Source organism: Primulina huaijiensis, chromosome 17 (genome assembly GCF_012295235.1).
Source record: "Primulina huaijiensis isolate GDHJ02 chromosome 17, ASM1229523v2, whole genome shotgun sequence".
Lineage (NCBI taxonomy): Eukaryota > Viridiplantae > Streptophyta > Magnoliopsida > Lamiales > Gesneriaceae > Primulina > Primulina huaijiensis.
In genome coordinates, this window is record NC_133322.1 from 8,619,634 (window position 1) to 8,633,666 (window position 14,033).

Sequence of the window (14,033 nt, forward strand, 5' to 3'; positions counted from 1 at the left end):
ACCAGCCAAAATCCAAACTGAATCACCAATGTTTCTTGAACGTATTCAGGGTGATATTTGTGGACCAATCCATCCACCATGTGGACCATTCAGATACTTTATGGTATTGATTGATGCCTCCAGCAGATGGTCACATGTATGTTTATTGTCAACTCGAAATGTTGCATTTGCAAGATTACTTGCTCAAATAATAAAATTGAGGAATCAATTTCCCGATTATACAATCAAGAAAATTAGACTTGATAATGCTGGTGAATTTACTTCCCAGACTTTCAATGATTATTGTATGTCTATGGGAATCATTGTTGAGCATCCTGTTGCTCATGTACATACTCAAAATGGATTGGCTGAATCATTGATTAAACGTCTGCAAATGATTGCTAGACCAATGATTATGAAAACAAAGCTCCCTATTTCTATATGGGGACATGCAATTTTACATGCTGCTTCATTAATTCGCATCAGACCAAGTGCATATCATAAATACTCCCCATTGCAGCTTGCATTTGGTAAAGAACCAGACATTTCTCATCTGAGAATTTTTGGATGTATGGTGTATGTGCCTATTGCACCACCTCAACGAAAGAAAATGGGACCTCAAAGAAAGATTGGAATTTATATTGGTTATGATAGTCCATCGATCATTCGATATCTTGAACCACAGACAGGCGACGTGTTCACAGCACGTTTTGCTGATTGTCATTTTAATGAGGAAATCTTCCCAATGTTAGGGGGAGAACAGAAACATACCGAAAAAGAAATTACATGGTATGTATCATCATTGTTACATCTGGATCCAAGAACAAAACAATGTGAAAAAGATGTACAGCAAATTGTGCACTTGCAAAGAATAGCAAATCAAATACCAGATGCATTTGCAGACACAAAAGGGGTAACTAAATCATATATACATGCTGCAAATGCCCCTGCTCGAATTGAAATTCCGAAGAAACAAATTGAAGATAGTCATGATGTCATTAAACGCCTGAAGCGTGGAAGGCCAGTTGGTTCCAAGGATAAAAATCCTCGAAAAAGAAAATTCATAGAGAAACACAATGATCACAAAATAGAGAATGATGTTCCTGAAGAAACACATAATGATCACAAAATAGAGAATGATGTTCCTGAAGAAACACATGATGATGAAAATGTTTTGTCAGAACCACAAACTGACGAGAATCATGAAATCTCTATCAATTATATTAATACTGGAAAAATATGGAACCGAAAAGATATAGAAGAAATTGATGATATATTTTCTTATAATGTGGCAATCGACATCATAAATGATAATGAAGATCATGAACCAAAATCTTTTGGTGAATGTAAAAATCGGCAGGATTGGATAAAATGGAAAGATGCCATCCAGGTTGAATTGGATTCGCTAAATAAACGTAATGTTTTTGGACCTATAGTCCTTACACCTGAAGGTGTAAAACCTGTTGGATACAAATGGGTTTTTATTCGAAAGCGAAATGAGAAAAATGAAATAGTAAGATATAAAGCTCGACTTGTTGCACAAGGTTTTTCTCAAAGGCCTGGAATTGATTATGAAGAAACGTATTCTCCTGTGATGGATGCAATTACGTTTCGGTATTTGATTAGCTTGGCAGTATCTGAAAATTTAGAAATGCGTCTTATGGATGTTGTTACAGCCTACTTATATGGATCACTTGATAGTAATATATATATGAAAATCCCTGAAGGATTTAAGATGCCTGAAGCACAAAGTTCAAAACCCAGAGAATGTTATTCTGTGAAATTACTAAGATCATTATATGGGTTGAAGCAATCCGGCAGAATGTGGTATAATAGGCTAAGTGATCACTTGATGAAAAAGGGATATGTAAATAATTCAATATGCCCTTGTGTTTTCATTAAGAAAACAACATCCGGATGCGTAATTATTGCTGTATATGTTGATGATTTAAACATCATTGGAACAAATAAGGAAATTCAAGAAGTTGTGTCATACTTGAAAGAAGAATTTGAAATGAAGGATCTTGGAAAAACCAAGTATTGTCTGGGTTTACAAATTGAACAAAAAGAATGTGGAATATTTGTTCACCAGACAAATTATACAGAAAAGATCCTTAAACGTTTTAATATGGACAAATCAAATCCTTTAAGTACTCCAATGGTTGTTAGATCATTAAACATAGAAAAGGATCCATTCCGTCCATGTGAAGATGATGAAGATATTCTTGGTCCAGAAGTACCATATCTAAGTGCTATCGGTGCCCTTATGTATCTTACAAATTGTACAAGGCCTGATATATCTTTTGCCGTAAATTTATTGGCAAGATTTAGCACATATCCAACAAAGAGACATTGGAACGGAATTAAACATATATTCCGTTATCTACGAGGAACGACAGACTTGGGACTTTTGTATTCAAAAGATGCTAATCCAAGTATAATTGGTTATGCCGATGCTGGATACTTATCTGATCCACACAAAGCACGTTCTCAAACTGGATATGTATTTACTCGTGGAGGCACTGCAATTTCTTGGCGTTCACAGAAACAAACACTTGTAACAACTTCATCAAATCATGCCGAGATTATTGCACTACATGAAGCAAGCCGTGAATGTGTGTGGTTAAAATCAATGACTCAACATATCCAAATCTCATGCGGATTATCATTCGACGAGAAGCCTGTGATACTATATGAAGATAATGCTGCATGTGTTGCTCAAATGAAAGAAGGATACATAAAAAGCGACAGAACTAAACATATTCCTCCTAAGTTCTTCGCATTCACCAAGGAGCTTGAGAAGAATAAATGTATTGATGTTCGTCACATTCAATCAAGTGAAAACTCATCAGATCTCTTCACAAAGGCACTTCCTACGACAATATTCAGAAAGCACATATATAATATTGGGATGCGCAATCTACGAAATTTGTGAAGAATTGTTCGTGTCAACATGAGGGGGAGTTTACGTGACTGCACTCTTTTTCCCTTACTATGGTTTTTATCCCAATGGGTTTTTCCTAGTAAGGTTTTTAACGAGGCAGTATAAAAACACGTAATGTATACAATCATTATGATCATCATCACAAGGGGGAGTGTTGAAAAATTATTTAAAAATGTGAAAAATATTTGTGTTGAAAATGTGAGTGTTGAATGTTGAAAATTAGGTAAAATTAGGTGTTGAATATTGAAAATTAGTGTGTGATGATGTAGGTAATGATGTATTTTATTTTTGGATTATTTGTAAAAATTTTCTATAAATAGATCTCTCATTTGTGAAGAAAATCACAATTGAGTTGAGAGAAAAATATTATAAAGTGTGTAGTGTGATAATTTTGAGAGTTTGAGATTTTTACTTTTTTACCGTAAATTTTTACTTTTTCACAACAATAATTTGATTGAGTGTGACATAATTTGATATATTGAAAATTGTTGATTTTGTCATTTTTTTTATGAATCACTGATTTTTTTGTTATATTTTTGTTCTATTCTCGTTCGATGACGAACAAAAGTTAAGTGTAGGGGGATTGCTAAGCTTGAATCTTATAAGGATTTTGGCAATTTTATTTTGTCATATTTGTAGTTATCTAACATTTTTTATTCCAGATTTTGTGCTTATCTAGATTAATTTTATGATAACCCAAATATTTTTGAGTGTTGTGAATTTTTATTTTATCACAGACACATATATGATATTATTTTCGAATAGTGTAAGTAATATTAATTTCAGAAATATCGAATAATACATGGTACTCAAAAAATTTTTCCCACCAATAAATAATTTGAATTTTAAATCCAATGCAAAATACACTCATTATTTTCGAAATTTAGGAGATATATCAACATAATTGGAAGGAAATATAGCATACAAGACAATTTTCTCAACAAGGAAGCTAGCAAATGTACAGTACAGTCCAAATACATTATGGATCTGTATAGGAAAATGGTCTACGTTCAGCCATCCCGTCCAGAAGCATAATTTTCGAAATTATACTTGAGATACACAAAATTTTATTATTATGGCATGATTTCAAGTATGGAATAAATATCTCGAAATTATGGAATAATTATCTCGAAATTTTGGAAGGAATATCAACCGAATTAAGGTAAGATTTTTATTTCACCCCTATAAATACCAACCCATTCCATTCGAAATTTTACACCTCAAATTTCGAAATTCTCTCTAAATTTCTCCTTAGAAATTTCGAAATTCTCCTCTCTAATTTCTGCAAGTAGCGAAGCTCTGCTGCAGTCCAGACCCGGAAAGAATTTCGAACTCCTAGTGCAGAACCCCTCCACGTTTTTCTCTCCAGATCTAAGGTAAGTGGGTGTGTTTTAAGCTATGAATTTCGTTTATACATTTTCGTTTTTTTGAAAATTCGGTCGAGTGCAATTCTTTTCTACCCCTTTCTTGGTATGATTATCATATGATTTTGTGTGGGCATTGTGAGGATTCGACTGGATATGGGTCATAATCCCAATATGACATGTTTAGGACCCTTACACGATGGAATCGTAACCGTTATATGGCCTCAGCCCCTTAGAGGAGTAAAAATTAGGGACTGATATATGTAAACCATGAAAAGTAGAGAAATCTCAGTGTCTAGGTCAGAAATGTGTCATATGAATCATGTTGTGCATGTTATGTGTTTTCAAAAATTATGTATATTGTTATGTATGTGCTCGAACGGCCTCCACTTTTTGAATGACGACCATATCATTCAACAATTACTATCCATTCTCAAATAAGCCTGAGGAACAACTCGAAAAAGAAAAGTCGGACCAGTTTTGGGGCTGGTGATTTTCAAGATTATTAATTTAGGCATCTGAAATCGGGTTTTTGCCGTTATAGGAAAGCTCTGTAGAGCCTATAACTTTCTGTAGGAAATCATGAGTTTGATTTCATTGACTGTTCTAGAATCCTCGCGACATATACTTCGAATCCATTGTCTACCTCCAAAATTTCCATTTTTGAAAATTTTTGAAAAATATATATCGCATATTTATTGTCTTCTGTTCTATATAACTGAATCTATTTTGAGCCTTTCTGTTCTTTAATTTCAGTAAATGGCTCCATCGGCTCCTTTGCGATCTCGCACTCGGGCATAGGCTGCCATCCTTTTGAAGGAACTTACCTTCAAGTACCAAAAGGACCTGATCAAACGCCTAAGAGACCGACTAGTAGAGCAGTGGCAATAATGGGAAGCACTAGCCGCATCCAAAGCATAACAACTCGAATGGCTAAACAAGGCGGTCCGCCAGTGTAAACAATTGAGGAGTGACAACATAGCTGTAAGAGACAACATAGAGAACAGTAAGTACCAAGAAGAGCAGCTGCGTAAAGACATGGAGTGATACCATATAGAATTGGACAAGGAGAAACAACAGAACGACAATAATAAGAAGAGATTGGGGGAGTCATGTGATGCAATGAATAATCTCTCAAACGTCACCCACTGCTTGATCAAAAAATTTGAGGCGCTAAGGAGCCAGAATCAGCATGCCAGTCAATTGCTCAATGAGGCTGATGCAGAGATAAAAAGGTTGAAGACGCAGGTGGCATAGTTCATGTGAGAAAATACCCAGTTCATACAGTTGATGTTGTAGATGCAAGAGGAAGAGCCTGAAGAGGAAGAACCTGCAGAGATAGAGACGGAACCCATAGAAGCCGTCGGGAATGGAAAGATAGTGGATTAGTGTGTCATTTTCGTTCGCACTTTTAGTACTCGGAGTTTCTTTTCAAGTTTTGTCGTTTCTTTCATCGTCATTCACACGTTTCATTTTCAGTACTACTTTTGTTATTTTATTCAGACTGTCTAATGGGATCAAGTTCCATTACGAATCCCTCCGCAAGAACAGATACCCAACATTCAAAGGAGACACCGATCCTGAAGTTGGCCAGAGTTGGCTAAAGAGTATAGAGACTCAACTACGGCTATTGGAAGTTCCCGAGTCACTTAAGGTGGATGTGATCGTGACTTTCCTGGAAGACAAAGCGAGCAAGTGATGGGAAACAATCTCGCCATCCATGACCGCTGCTGGCCCAGTAACATGGCAGCATTTCCGAGATACCTTCCTGAAGCAGTATTATCCAGCTGAGGTCAGACTGCTGAAATTCAGTGAGTTTGAAAATTTTACTCAAGCCCCAGATATGTCAAATGTGGAATATACCTCCCAGTTCAATGCCTTTGGATCATATGCTCCGACAATCATGGCAGATGAAGTCTTAAAATTACATCGCTTCAAGAAGGGATTGAATACCTGAATCCAATCGGCTTTAGCAGTGTACCGTCCAGCCAATTTTTTAGACCTAATGGACGTGACTATCCGAGCCGAAACTGACATCCGCAGAAGAGAAGGGGAAAACAGAAATAAACATCCTCTTATCGGCCAGTCTTCTATGGGAGGATAGAAATACAAAAATCCCAATCAGTCAAGTGGACCTTCCACAGGGCAATTCCCTGCCACAAACTATCAAGGACCCAGGAGATGCCCAAAATTCCATTTCAAACACATCGGGGAGTGCCAAAGAGCCAGAGGCATGTGCTTCAGATGTGGGAAATCGGGGCACCGAATTGCAGAGTGTCTTAACACCGGCAACCGAGTAACAGGGCCCAACAAAGGAACTGGACCAAACATGGGAGTCGACCCTAGCAAGCTAAAGGAGAAAAAACCTAATGTCAGGGTTTTTTCCATGACACAGGAAGAGGTAGATGACGCCAATGAAGTCGTATCAGATACCATCCTAATTCAAAAAGTACATGCTTATGTGTTATTTGACTGTGGTGCTACACACTACTTTATGTCTAACAGGTTTGCTAAGAAGTTAGGACGTAAGCCTGAGAAAGTAATCGATCCCTTTCGAATAGCCACACCTACAAGTAGGGCCATCGAAACTCATGAAATTCACAGAGATTGTAAAATCAGCATCGATGATCAGACCTTCAGTGCCAATTTGATACAATTGGTTATGGCCGATTTCGACATCATTCTAGGGGATAGATTGGTTAGCAAGAAACAATGTAATACTAGATTGTAAAGGAAAGAGAGTTAGACTTCGGACCCCAAATCAGGAAGAGATCGTGTATCGTGGTAAATCGAAGGAACGGAAGTCACTCATTTCCTCTTCCCAAGCCTGAAAAGCCATGAAATCCAGAGACGATATCTACCTACTGATGGTCAGCGAAGTAAAAAGGGAAGTCGAACTCAAACTAGAAGACATCCCGATAGTGCGAGAGTTCTCAGATGTTGCACCGATTTCTAAGGTAATTTATAGAATGGCACAATTCGAACTCAAGGAGCTAAAGGAACAAGTCCGAGAATTGCTAGATAAAAGGAAAATTCGACCGAGTGTGTCCTTATGGGGAGCTCCAGTACTCTTCGTAAAGAAGAAAGATGGAAGTATGAGGTTGTGCATCGACTATAGAGAACTAAACAAGATCACAGTCCAGAACAGGTACCCCCTACCGAGGATAGACGACATGTTTGATCAGTTTAAGGGAGCCACACTCTTTTCTGAGCTGAATCTGAGGACGGACTACCACCACTTGAAGGTCAGGGTTGAAGATATTTCCAAAACAGTCTTTCAGACAAGGTATGGAAATTATGAATTCACCGTGATGCCTTTTGGCCTGAAAAATGCTCCGGCAACATTCATGGACCCGATGAACAGAGTTTTCAAGCCATTCTTGGATCGATTCATAGTAGTCTTCATCGATGACATCCTCGTCTATTCCTCCAACGAGATAAGTCAAAAAGAACACCTCCACCTTGCTCTGAAAATCTTAAGAGAAAATGAGCTATATGCTAAGTTCAACAAATGTGAATTCTAGCTAAAAATATATTCTTTTTAGGACATGTGATCTAAAAAATAGGAGTTTTAGTGGACCCAAGGACGGTGGAGGCAATTACAGATTGACCGAGACCTAAGAACTCCACTGACATCAGAAGTTTTCTTGGATTGGCCGTTTACCACCGGAAGTTTGTGAAAGGGTTTTCCTCGATAGCCATACCACTAACAAAACTCTCACAGAAAAATTCCAAGTTTAATTGGAGTGAAAGTTGTGAGAAGAGTTTCCAGACATTGAAAGAGAAGCTTGCATCCACGCCTGTGTTGATCTTGCCCGCGGAGAATAAGGATTTCACCATCTACAATGACGCATCTAAGGAAGGTCTGTTATGCGTGCTCATGCAAGAAGGGAGGGTGATCGCACTATGCGTCAAGGCAGTTGAAGCCGCACGAGCAGAACTACCCTACACATGATCTGGTGCTAGCAGCGGTTGTCTTTGCCTTAAAAATTTTGAGGCACTACCTCTATGGCACCAAGTGTGAAATCTTCACATACTGTCGGAGCCTCAAATACTTGTTCACCCAAAAGGAACTAAATATGAGGCAAAGGCGATGGATCGAACTCCTGAATGATTATGACTTGACCATACGCTACTATCTAGGTAAAGAAAACAAGGTGGCCGACGCGTTAAGTTGGAAGAGAACAAGTAAGGTGACCCTAGCTTCCTTCTCGGCTCAGCCATATCTATAGGAAATCGTAAAGTTAAATCAAGATCGATATCCGGTGCTGACCAAAATTAAAGACCAAGTCAGAGAAGGGAAGTCTCAAGATCTTCAGATTGACGAAAAAAGAATCCTATGGATGAAAGTACGATTGTGCGTACCCGATAGCGAAACCTTCGTCAACAGGTAATGACATAAGCGCACAAGTCAAAATTCTCAGTTCATCCAGGCAGTACGAAAATATACAGATACCTCAAGAATAAATTTTTGGAGGAATGTCATGAAAAAGGATGTAGCTAAATTTGTCTCCAAATGTCATGTATGTCAGCAGGTCAAAGCAGAGCACCAACGATCTGGAGGATTATTGCAACCTTTGCAAAAACCCCGAGTGGAAATGAGAGCATATTTCCATGGACTTCGTGGTAGGATTACACTACAAGAAATTCTGCATATAACAACGCACATATGACAACGGTTTTTGTGAAAAACTGTTGTCGAATGTGTTTTAACAACGGTTTTAGTGAAAATCATTGTCTTTGGCCCCCCAAAAGACAACAGTTTTCCAAAAACGTTGTCTTTTTGGGGTCAAAGACAACGGTTTTCCAAAACCGTTGTCTTTTTGGGGCCAAAGACAACGGATTTTAGGGTCAATGACAACGGTTCTATAAAACCGTTGTCTTTGAGCGTTTTTTTAGGGTCAATGACAACGGTTCTAGGAACCGTTGTCTATTAGCATGTTTTTTTGGACAATCTACAACGGTTTTAAGAAACCGTTGTCGATTAGCGTGATTTTTGGACAAACAACAACAGTTTTTGAGAACGTTGCAATATTTAGCGACGGATTTTATAAAACCGTCGCTAAATATTGCAACAGAGACTAAACAACCGTCGCTAATTTTAAATTAGCGACGGGTTTCGCAAAACCGTCGCTAAATTTAGCAACGGTTTTACGTAAATCCGTCGCACGTTTAAAATTAGAGACGGTTTTACAAAACCTGTCGCTATCGCTAAATTTTGAGACAGTTAAGATCAAAACAGTCGCAAAATTAAAAACTGCGACGATTTTTAAATTACCGTCGCTAAAAGCGACAGTTTAAACAAAACCCGTCGTAAACTGTCTATAAATATCACCATACTCGATCCATTTCCCTCCACAACACTTAAATTTTTCTCCCTACAAAAATTTATCACTTCACATAACAATTAAATTTTTTCTCACCACTCACCACTTCAACACTTAAAATTTTTCTCTCCTATACGATTTTACTACTTCACAACACTTAAAATTATTCTCACCACTTCACAAAATTTAAAATTTCTCTCTTAAACGATTTTACTACTTCACAACACTTAAAATTTTTCTCTTTGACACGATTTTAGTTTCGATTGTTAGTATTTTTAGATTTATTAAATTATAAAAAGTTTTTTTTTATTTTTCGAAACAATTTAGCGACGGAAATCATGAATATAAACCGTCGCTAAAAGTAGCGACGGAATTTATTGAGAACCGTCGCTAATGTTAGCGACGGTTAATTACACCGTCGCTAATTCAAAATTAGGGATGGTTTTGAATAAATCCGTCGCTAATATTATTTGCTACGGTTTTAAGAAACCGTCGCAAATTCGACCTACCACAACGGATAAAAACCATTGTCGTTGAACGGACTTTCAACAACACCCTCAGTTACAACAGTTTTTAAATGGCCACGACAACGGATAAAATCCGTTGTCGTTTGCCGTTTTTGTAGTAGTGTTACCAAAGTCAAGGCAAAGTCATGATGGGATATGGGTAATCGTGGATAGACTACGAAATCTGCACACTTCCTACCAGTCCGCATGAATTATAATATTGACAAGTTGGCTACATTGTACACGGATAACATTGTACGGCTGCATGGGTGCTAGTGAGCATCATATCTGATAGAGATCCGAGATTCATATTGCGTTTTTGGAAGAGCTTCCAAGAGACCATGAGAACAAAAGTAACTCTTAGTATGGCCTATCACCCTCAAACCGATGGACAGACTGAGAAAACAATACAAACCTTAGAAGATATGCTGCGAGCATGCGCCCTTGAATTCAGTGGCAACTGGAGCACTCATTTGCCCTTGATTGAGTTTGCATACAACAACAACTATCACAGTAGCATTGGAATGGCTCTATATGAAGTTCTATATGAAAGGAAATGTCGATCATCCATGTATTGGGATGAAGTGGGAGAAAAAACCATAGTGGACCCGGGTTCGTACAGATGACAGTGGACAATGTTAAAATTGTCAGAGAAAAACCCAAAACAGCTCAAGATAGACAACAGAGTTGGGCAGATCTGAAAAGAAGGCCCGTAGAATTCAACGCCAGTGAGAAGGCCTACATGTAAGTCTCGTCTATGAAAGGGGTTGTTCGATTCAGTAAAGCCAGGAAATTGAACCCTCGATATGTAGGACCCTTTGAAATCTTACAGAAAGTGGTCACGCTGGCATACAGATTGGCGCTACCGCCGAACATGTCAAGAATCCACATTGTGTTCACGTGTCCCAACTGAGGAAGTATATTCTGGACCCAAGCCACGTGTTGGAAGTAGAACCACTCATGATCGAAGGTAACTTGGGAGAAGAACTGAAGTACGAAGAAATTCCCATCAGAATCGTGGACACCAACGATCTATACACCAACGATCTATATACCTTATATATCCACTTGCCTTCGATCTAGAGACAAAAACCACTGTGCAGAACCCCTCTACGTTTTTTGTCTCTAGATCGATGGCAAGTGGATTTGTTTTAAAACTATGAATTTAGTTTATGCAATTTCGTTTTTTTTGAAAATTCGGTCGAGTGCAATTCTTCTTCTACCCCTTTCTTGATAAGATTATCGCATGGTTTTGTGTGAGCACTGTGAGGATTCGACTGGATATGAGTGAGAATCTCAATATGACATGTTTATGGCCCTTATATGGTGGGATTGTAACCGTTATATGGCATCGGCCCTTTAGATGAGTAAAAATTAAGGACTGATATCAGTAAACCATCGAAAGTGGAGGAATCTCAGTGCTTAGGTCAGACATGTGTCGATATGAATCATGTTATGCATGTTATGTGTTTTTGAAAATTATGTATATTGTTATGTATGTACTCGAACGTCACTCACTTTCTGAGTGACGACTATATCACTCACCCTTTACTATCTCTTCGTAGATAAGCCTGAGTAACAATTCGAAGAAGAAGATTCGGACCAGTTTTGGGGCTAGTGATTTTCGAGATCATTAGTTTAATTTTACATTTAATTTAAGTTGTAAAACTTCCGCATTAATTCTGTTGTTTTCAGTTATTTCGTTGTAAAGACAATGATATTTCTTTGGAAATTATGATATAAACTCTTTTTGGTTTACACTGTACTATTAGGCTTGTTGTTTTCGATTGTGTGATTGCTAAACAATGCCGGTGTTGACTAACCCCGGTCTCGGAGTGTGACAAATTTTATATTATTTGTAGATTTCAAAAAAATAGGAAAAACTCTAATTTTGGAGATAAGATGATTTTACAAGATTTCAAAGGCGACAAAAACCAAAAGGAAGGAAATAAAATATTCTTATATTTTATTTATGAAATTAATTTGGGAGCAATGATTTTTTGAAGGAGAAATTTTGCAAAAATCTAAACACATTCACGAGAGACCTCAACTTTGAAGAAGAAAATTTATTTTAGATTCTTTTATTTCACTTATTCTAATTGGAAAGGGACTCTCCAATATGAAGAATTGACTTCAATTACGGAAGCAAATCATAGAACACCACACGTATACCACTACACTTGAACAGAGGAGAAAGAGTAAGAAGAAGGGAGTGTAAGAAAAACGTGATATATGTTAAAGAAGAATCGTGTACAAATTGATATTGGCGACGGTCAAGAAAATTTAGATGCGTACACGATTCTCCTTCTGAATCTGGGCTCCCGATACATTCATCGATGGTATGAAAAACGCCTATAAATAGCGACGATTGAGGTCCCTAAGCACACACACCTCATAAGAAATATACACCATCTATCGAGAGGGTGGAGTGCTTAGAAGGCTTCAACCGGAAAGAAAAGCAGAGAAATCAAAATTTTCAATGGCCGGAGGTAATACTCGATCTATTTCCGCATATAGTTTTATCATGTTCATGTATACGTAAAAACATGATTTTGATAAAAAAAATTCTAACATTTGGTATCAGAGCAGTGATACCTCTGCCTTGAAAATTTGTTTTTTCAATTTCTGAAATTTGCGTAAGAAACTTGAACATTAAAGATCGGATCACGTAATAATATTAAGAAACTTACCTTAGAATTGTGTTCTCGATCGGAGTTTGAATTTCTTCCTTGAATCTTGAAAAATAAAATAAGAATTTTTGAGAGAGAAAATAATTTCGGAGAAGTTGCAGAAGAAAGCTTAAAGAAGACTTCGAATTTTGCAAATTCATGATTTTGGCAATTGAATTCATGCATTTCACGTAGCTACTGAATTCAATTATTCAGACAAAACTTTCAGAATAATAAATTTCGATGTACGACCCACATGTACAAATTAAAGTCGATTTCCTTCCAAGTCAATCATTTGTCCAATAAAAATTTTTTTTTTTTTCAAAAAAAAATTTATTATTATCGACATTTCTCACAATTTGTCAATTTGGTGGGTGTGGGTCCCACAACAATATTAATTATTATTATTATTATTTTTATTTTAAAAAAAATAATAATAATAATAAATTAAATAAATAATGATTAATGTGTTATTTAGTTATATGTATAATTAGGTATATATATAGCATTTGGTCAAATAATTTGTACACATTAATATAATTATAAATTCGACGTAATTTCTAATACATGTTTAGAAATTATTTTTGCATGTTAGATAATGTCAAATATTATGGATAAGTGTTTGATGTGTACATGCAAATTTAATATTATACTTGCATTTATTTTTGAAGTTTTTTTTAAATGCAAATTGTATTGAAAAATATTTTGGTAAATCAATATTCACATTATGCTCATATTAAATTATATTGAGTTGTTTATAATTTGAAATGAACATATCAAGTAAAATGTGAATATAATATTATAAAATATTTCAGATGTTCACAAATGAACAAATAATCCTCACTTTATCACTACTCTGATAAAAGAGAAAAACTGATGAGGAGTCCACATTTTTACGTAAATGTGATCCTCACTTTATCACTACTCTGATTGAAGAGAAAAACTGATGGGGAACATATTTGTTCATATTAAGTAAAAATGTGAATATAAAGTTATTTAATAAAAAATTTTGGCTTATAAAGATTCACATAAATGTGAATAATTAAGTTGAATAATAATTATAAGGTGACATAAGAAAACATGATCTGAGAGAGTTCTTCATACATCGGTTTAAACTGCCTTGACTAGCTACTGGTCTCCCCGAAGAACGTTGCTCTGACTAGGAGTTAGGTATTTAAAGGGCCTTAGCACTACCTATCTTTCCTGGGAGCACTCTTGGAAAATGTTGATAATGTTACTAAATA

The 14,033-nt window shown here is 36.5% G+C and overlaps 2 protein-coding genes across 2 annotated transcripts in view; one reads left to right on the top strand and one right to left on the bottom strand.

Annotated features, from left to right (window-relative positions):
• The window catches only part of LOC140962515 (anthocyanidin 3-O-glucosyltransferase 2-like), a 51,802-nt gene that overhangs the window by 8,273 nt on the left and 29,496 nt on the right, over positions 1 to 14,033 (bottom strand). The window lies entirely within an intron of this gene.
• Positions 6,521 to 7,018, top strand: LOC140962589 (uncharacterized). Its single transcript, XM_073421543.1, has one exon. The coding sequence runs from the start codon at positions 6,521 to 6,523 to the stop codon at positions 7,016 to 7,018; it is 498 nt and encodes a 165-aa protein (XP_073277644.1).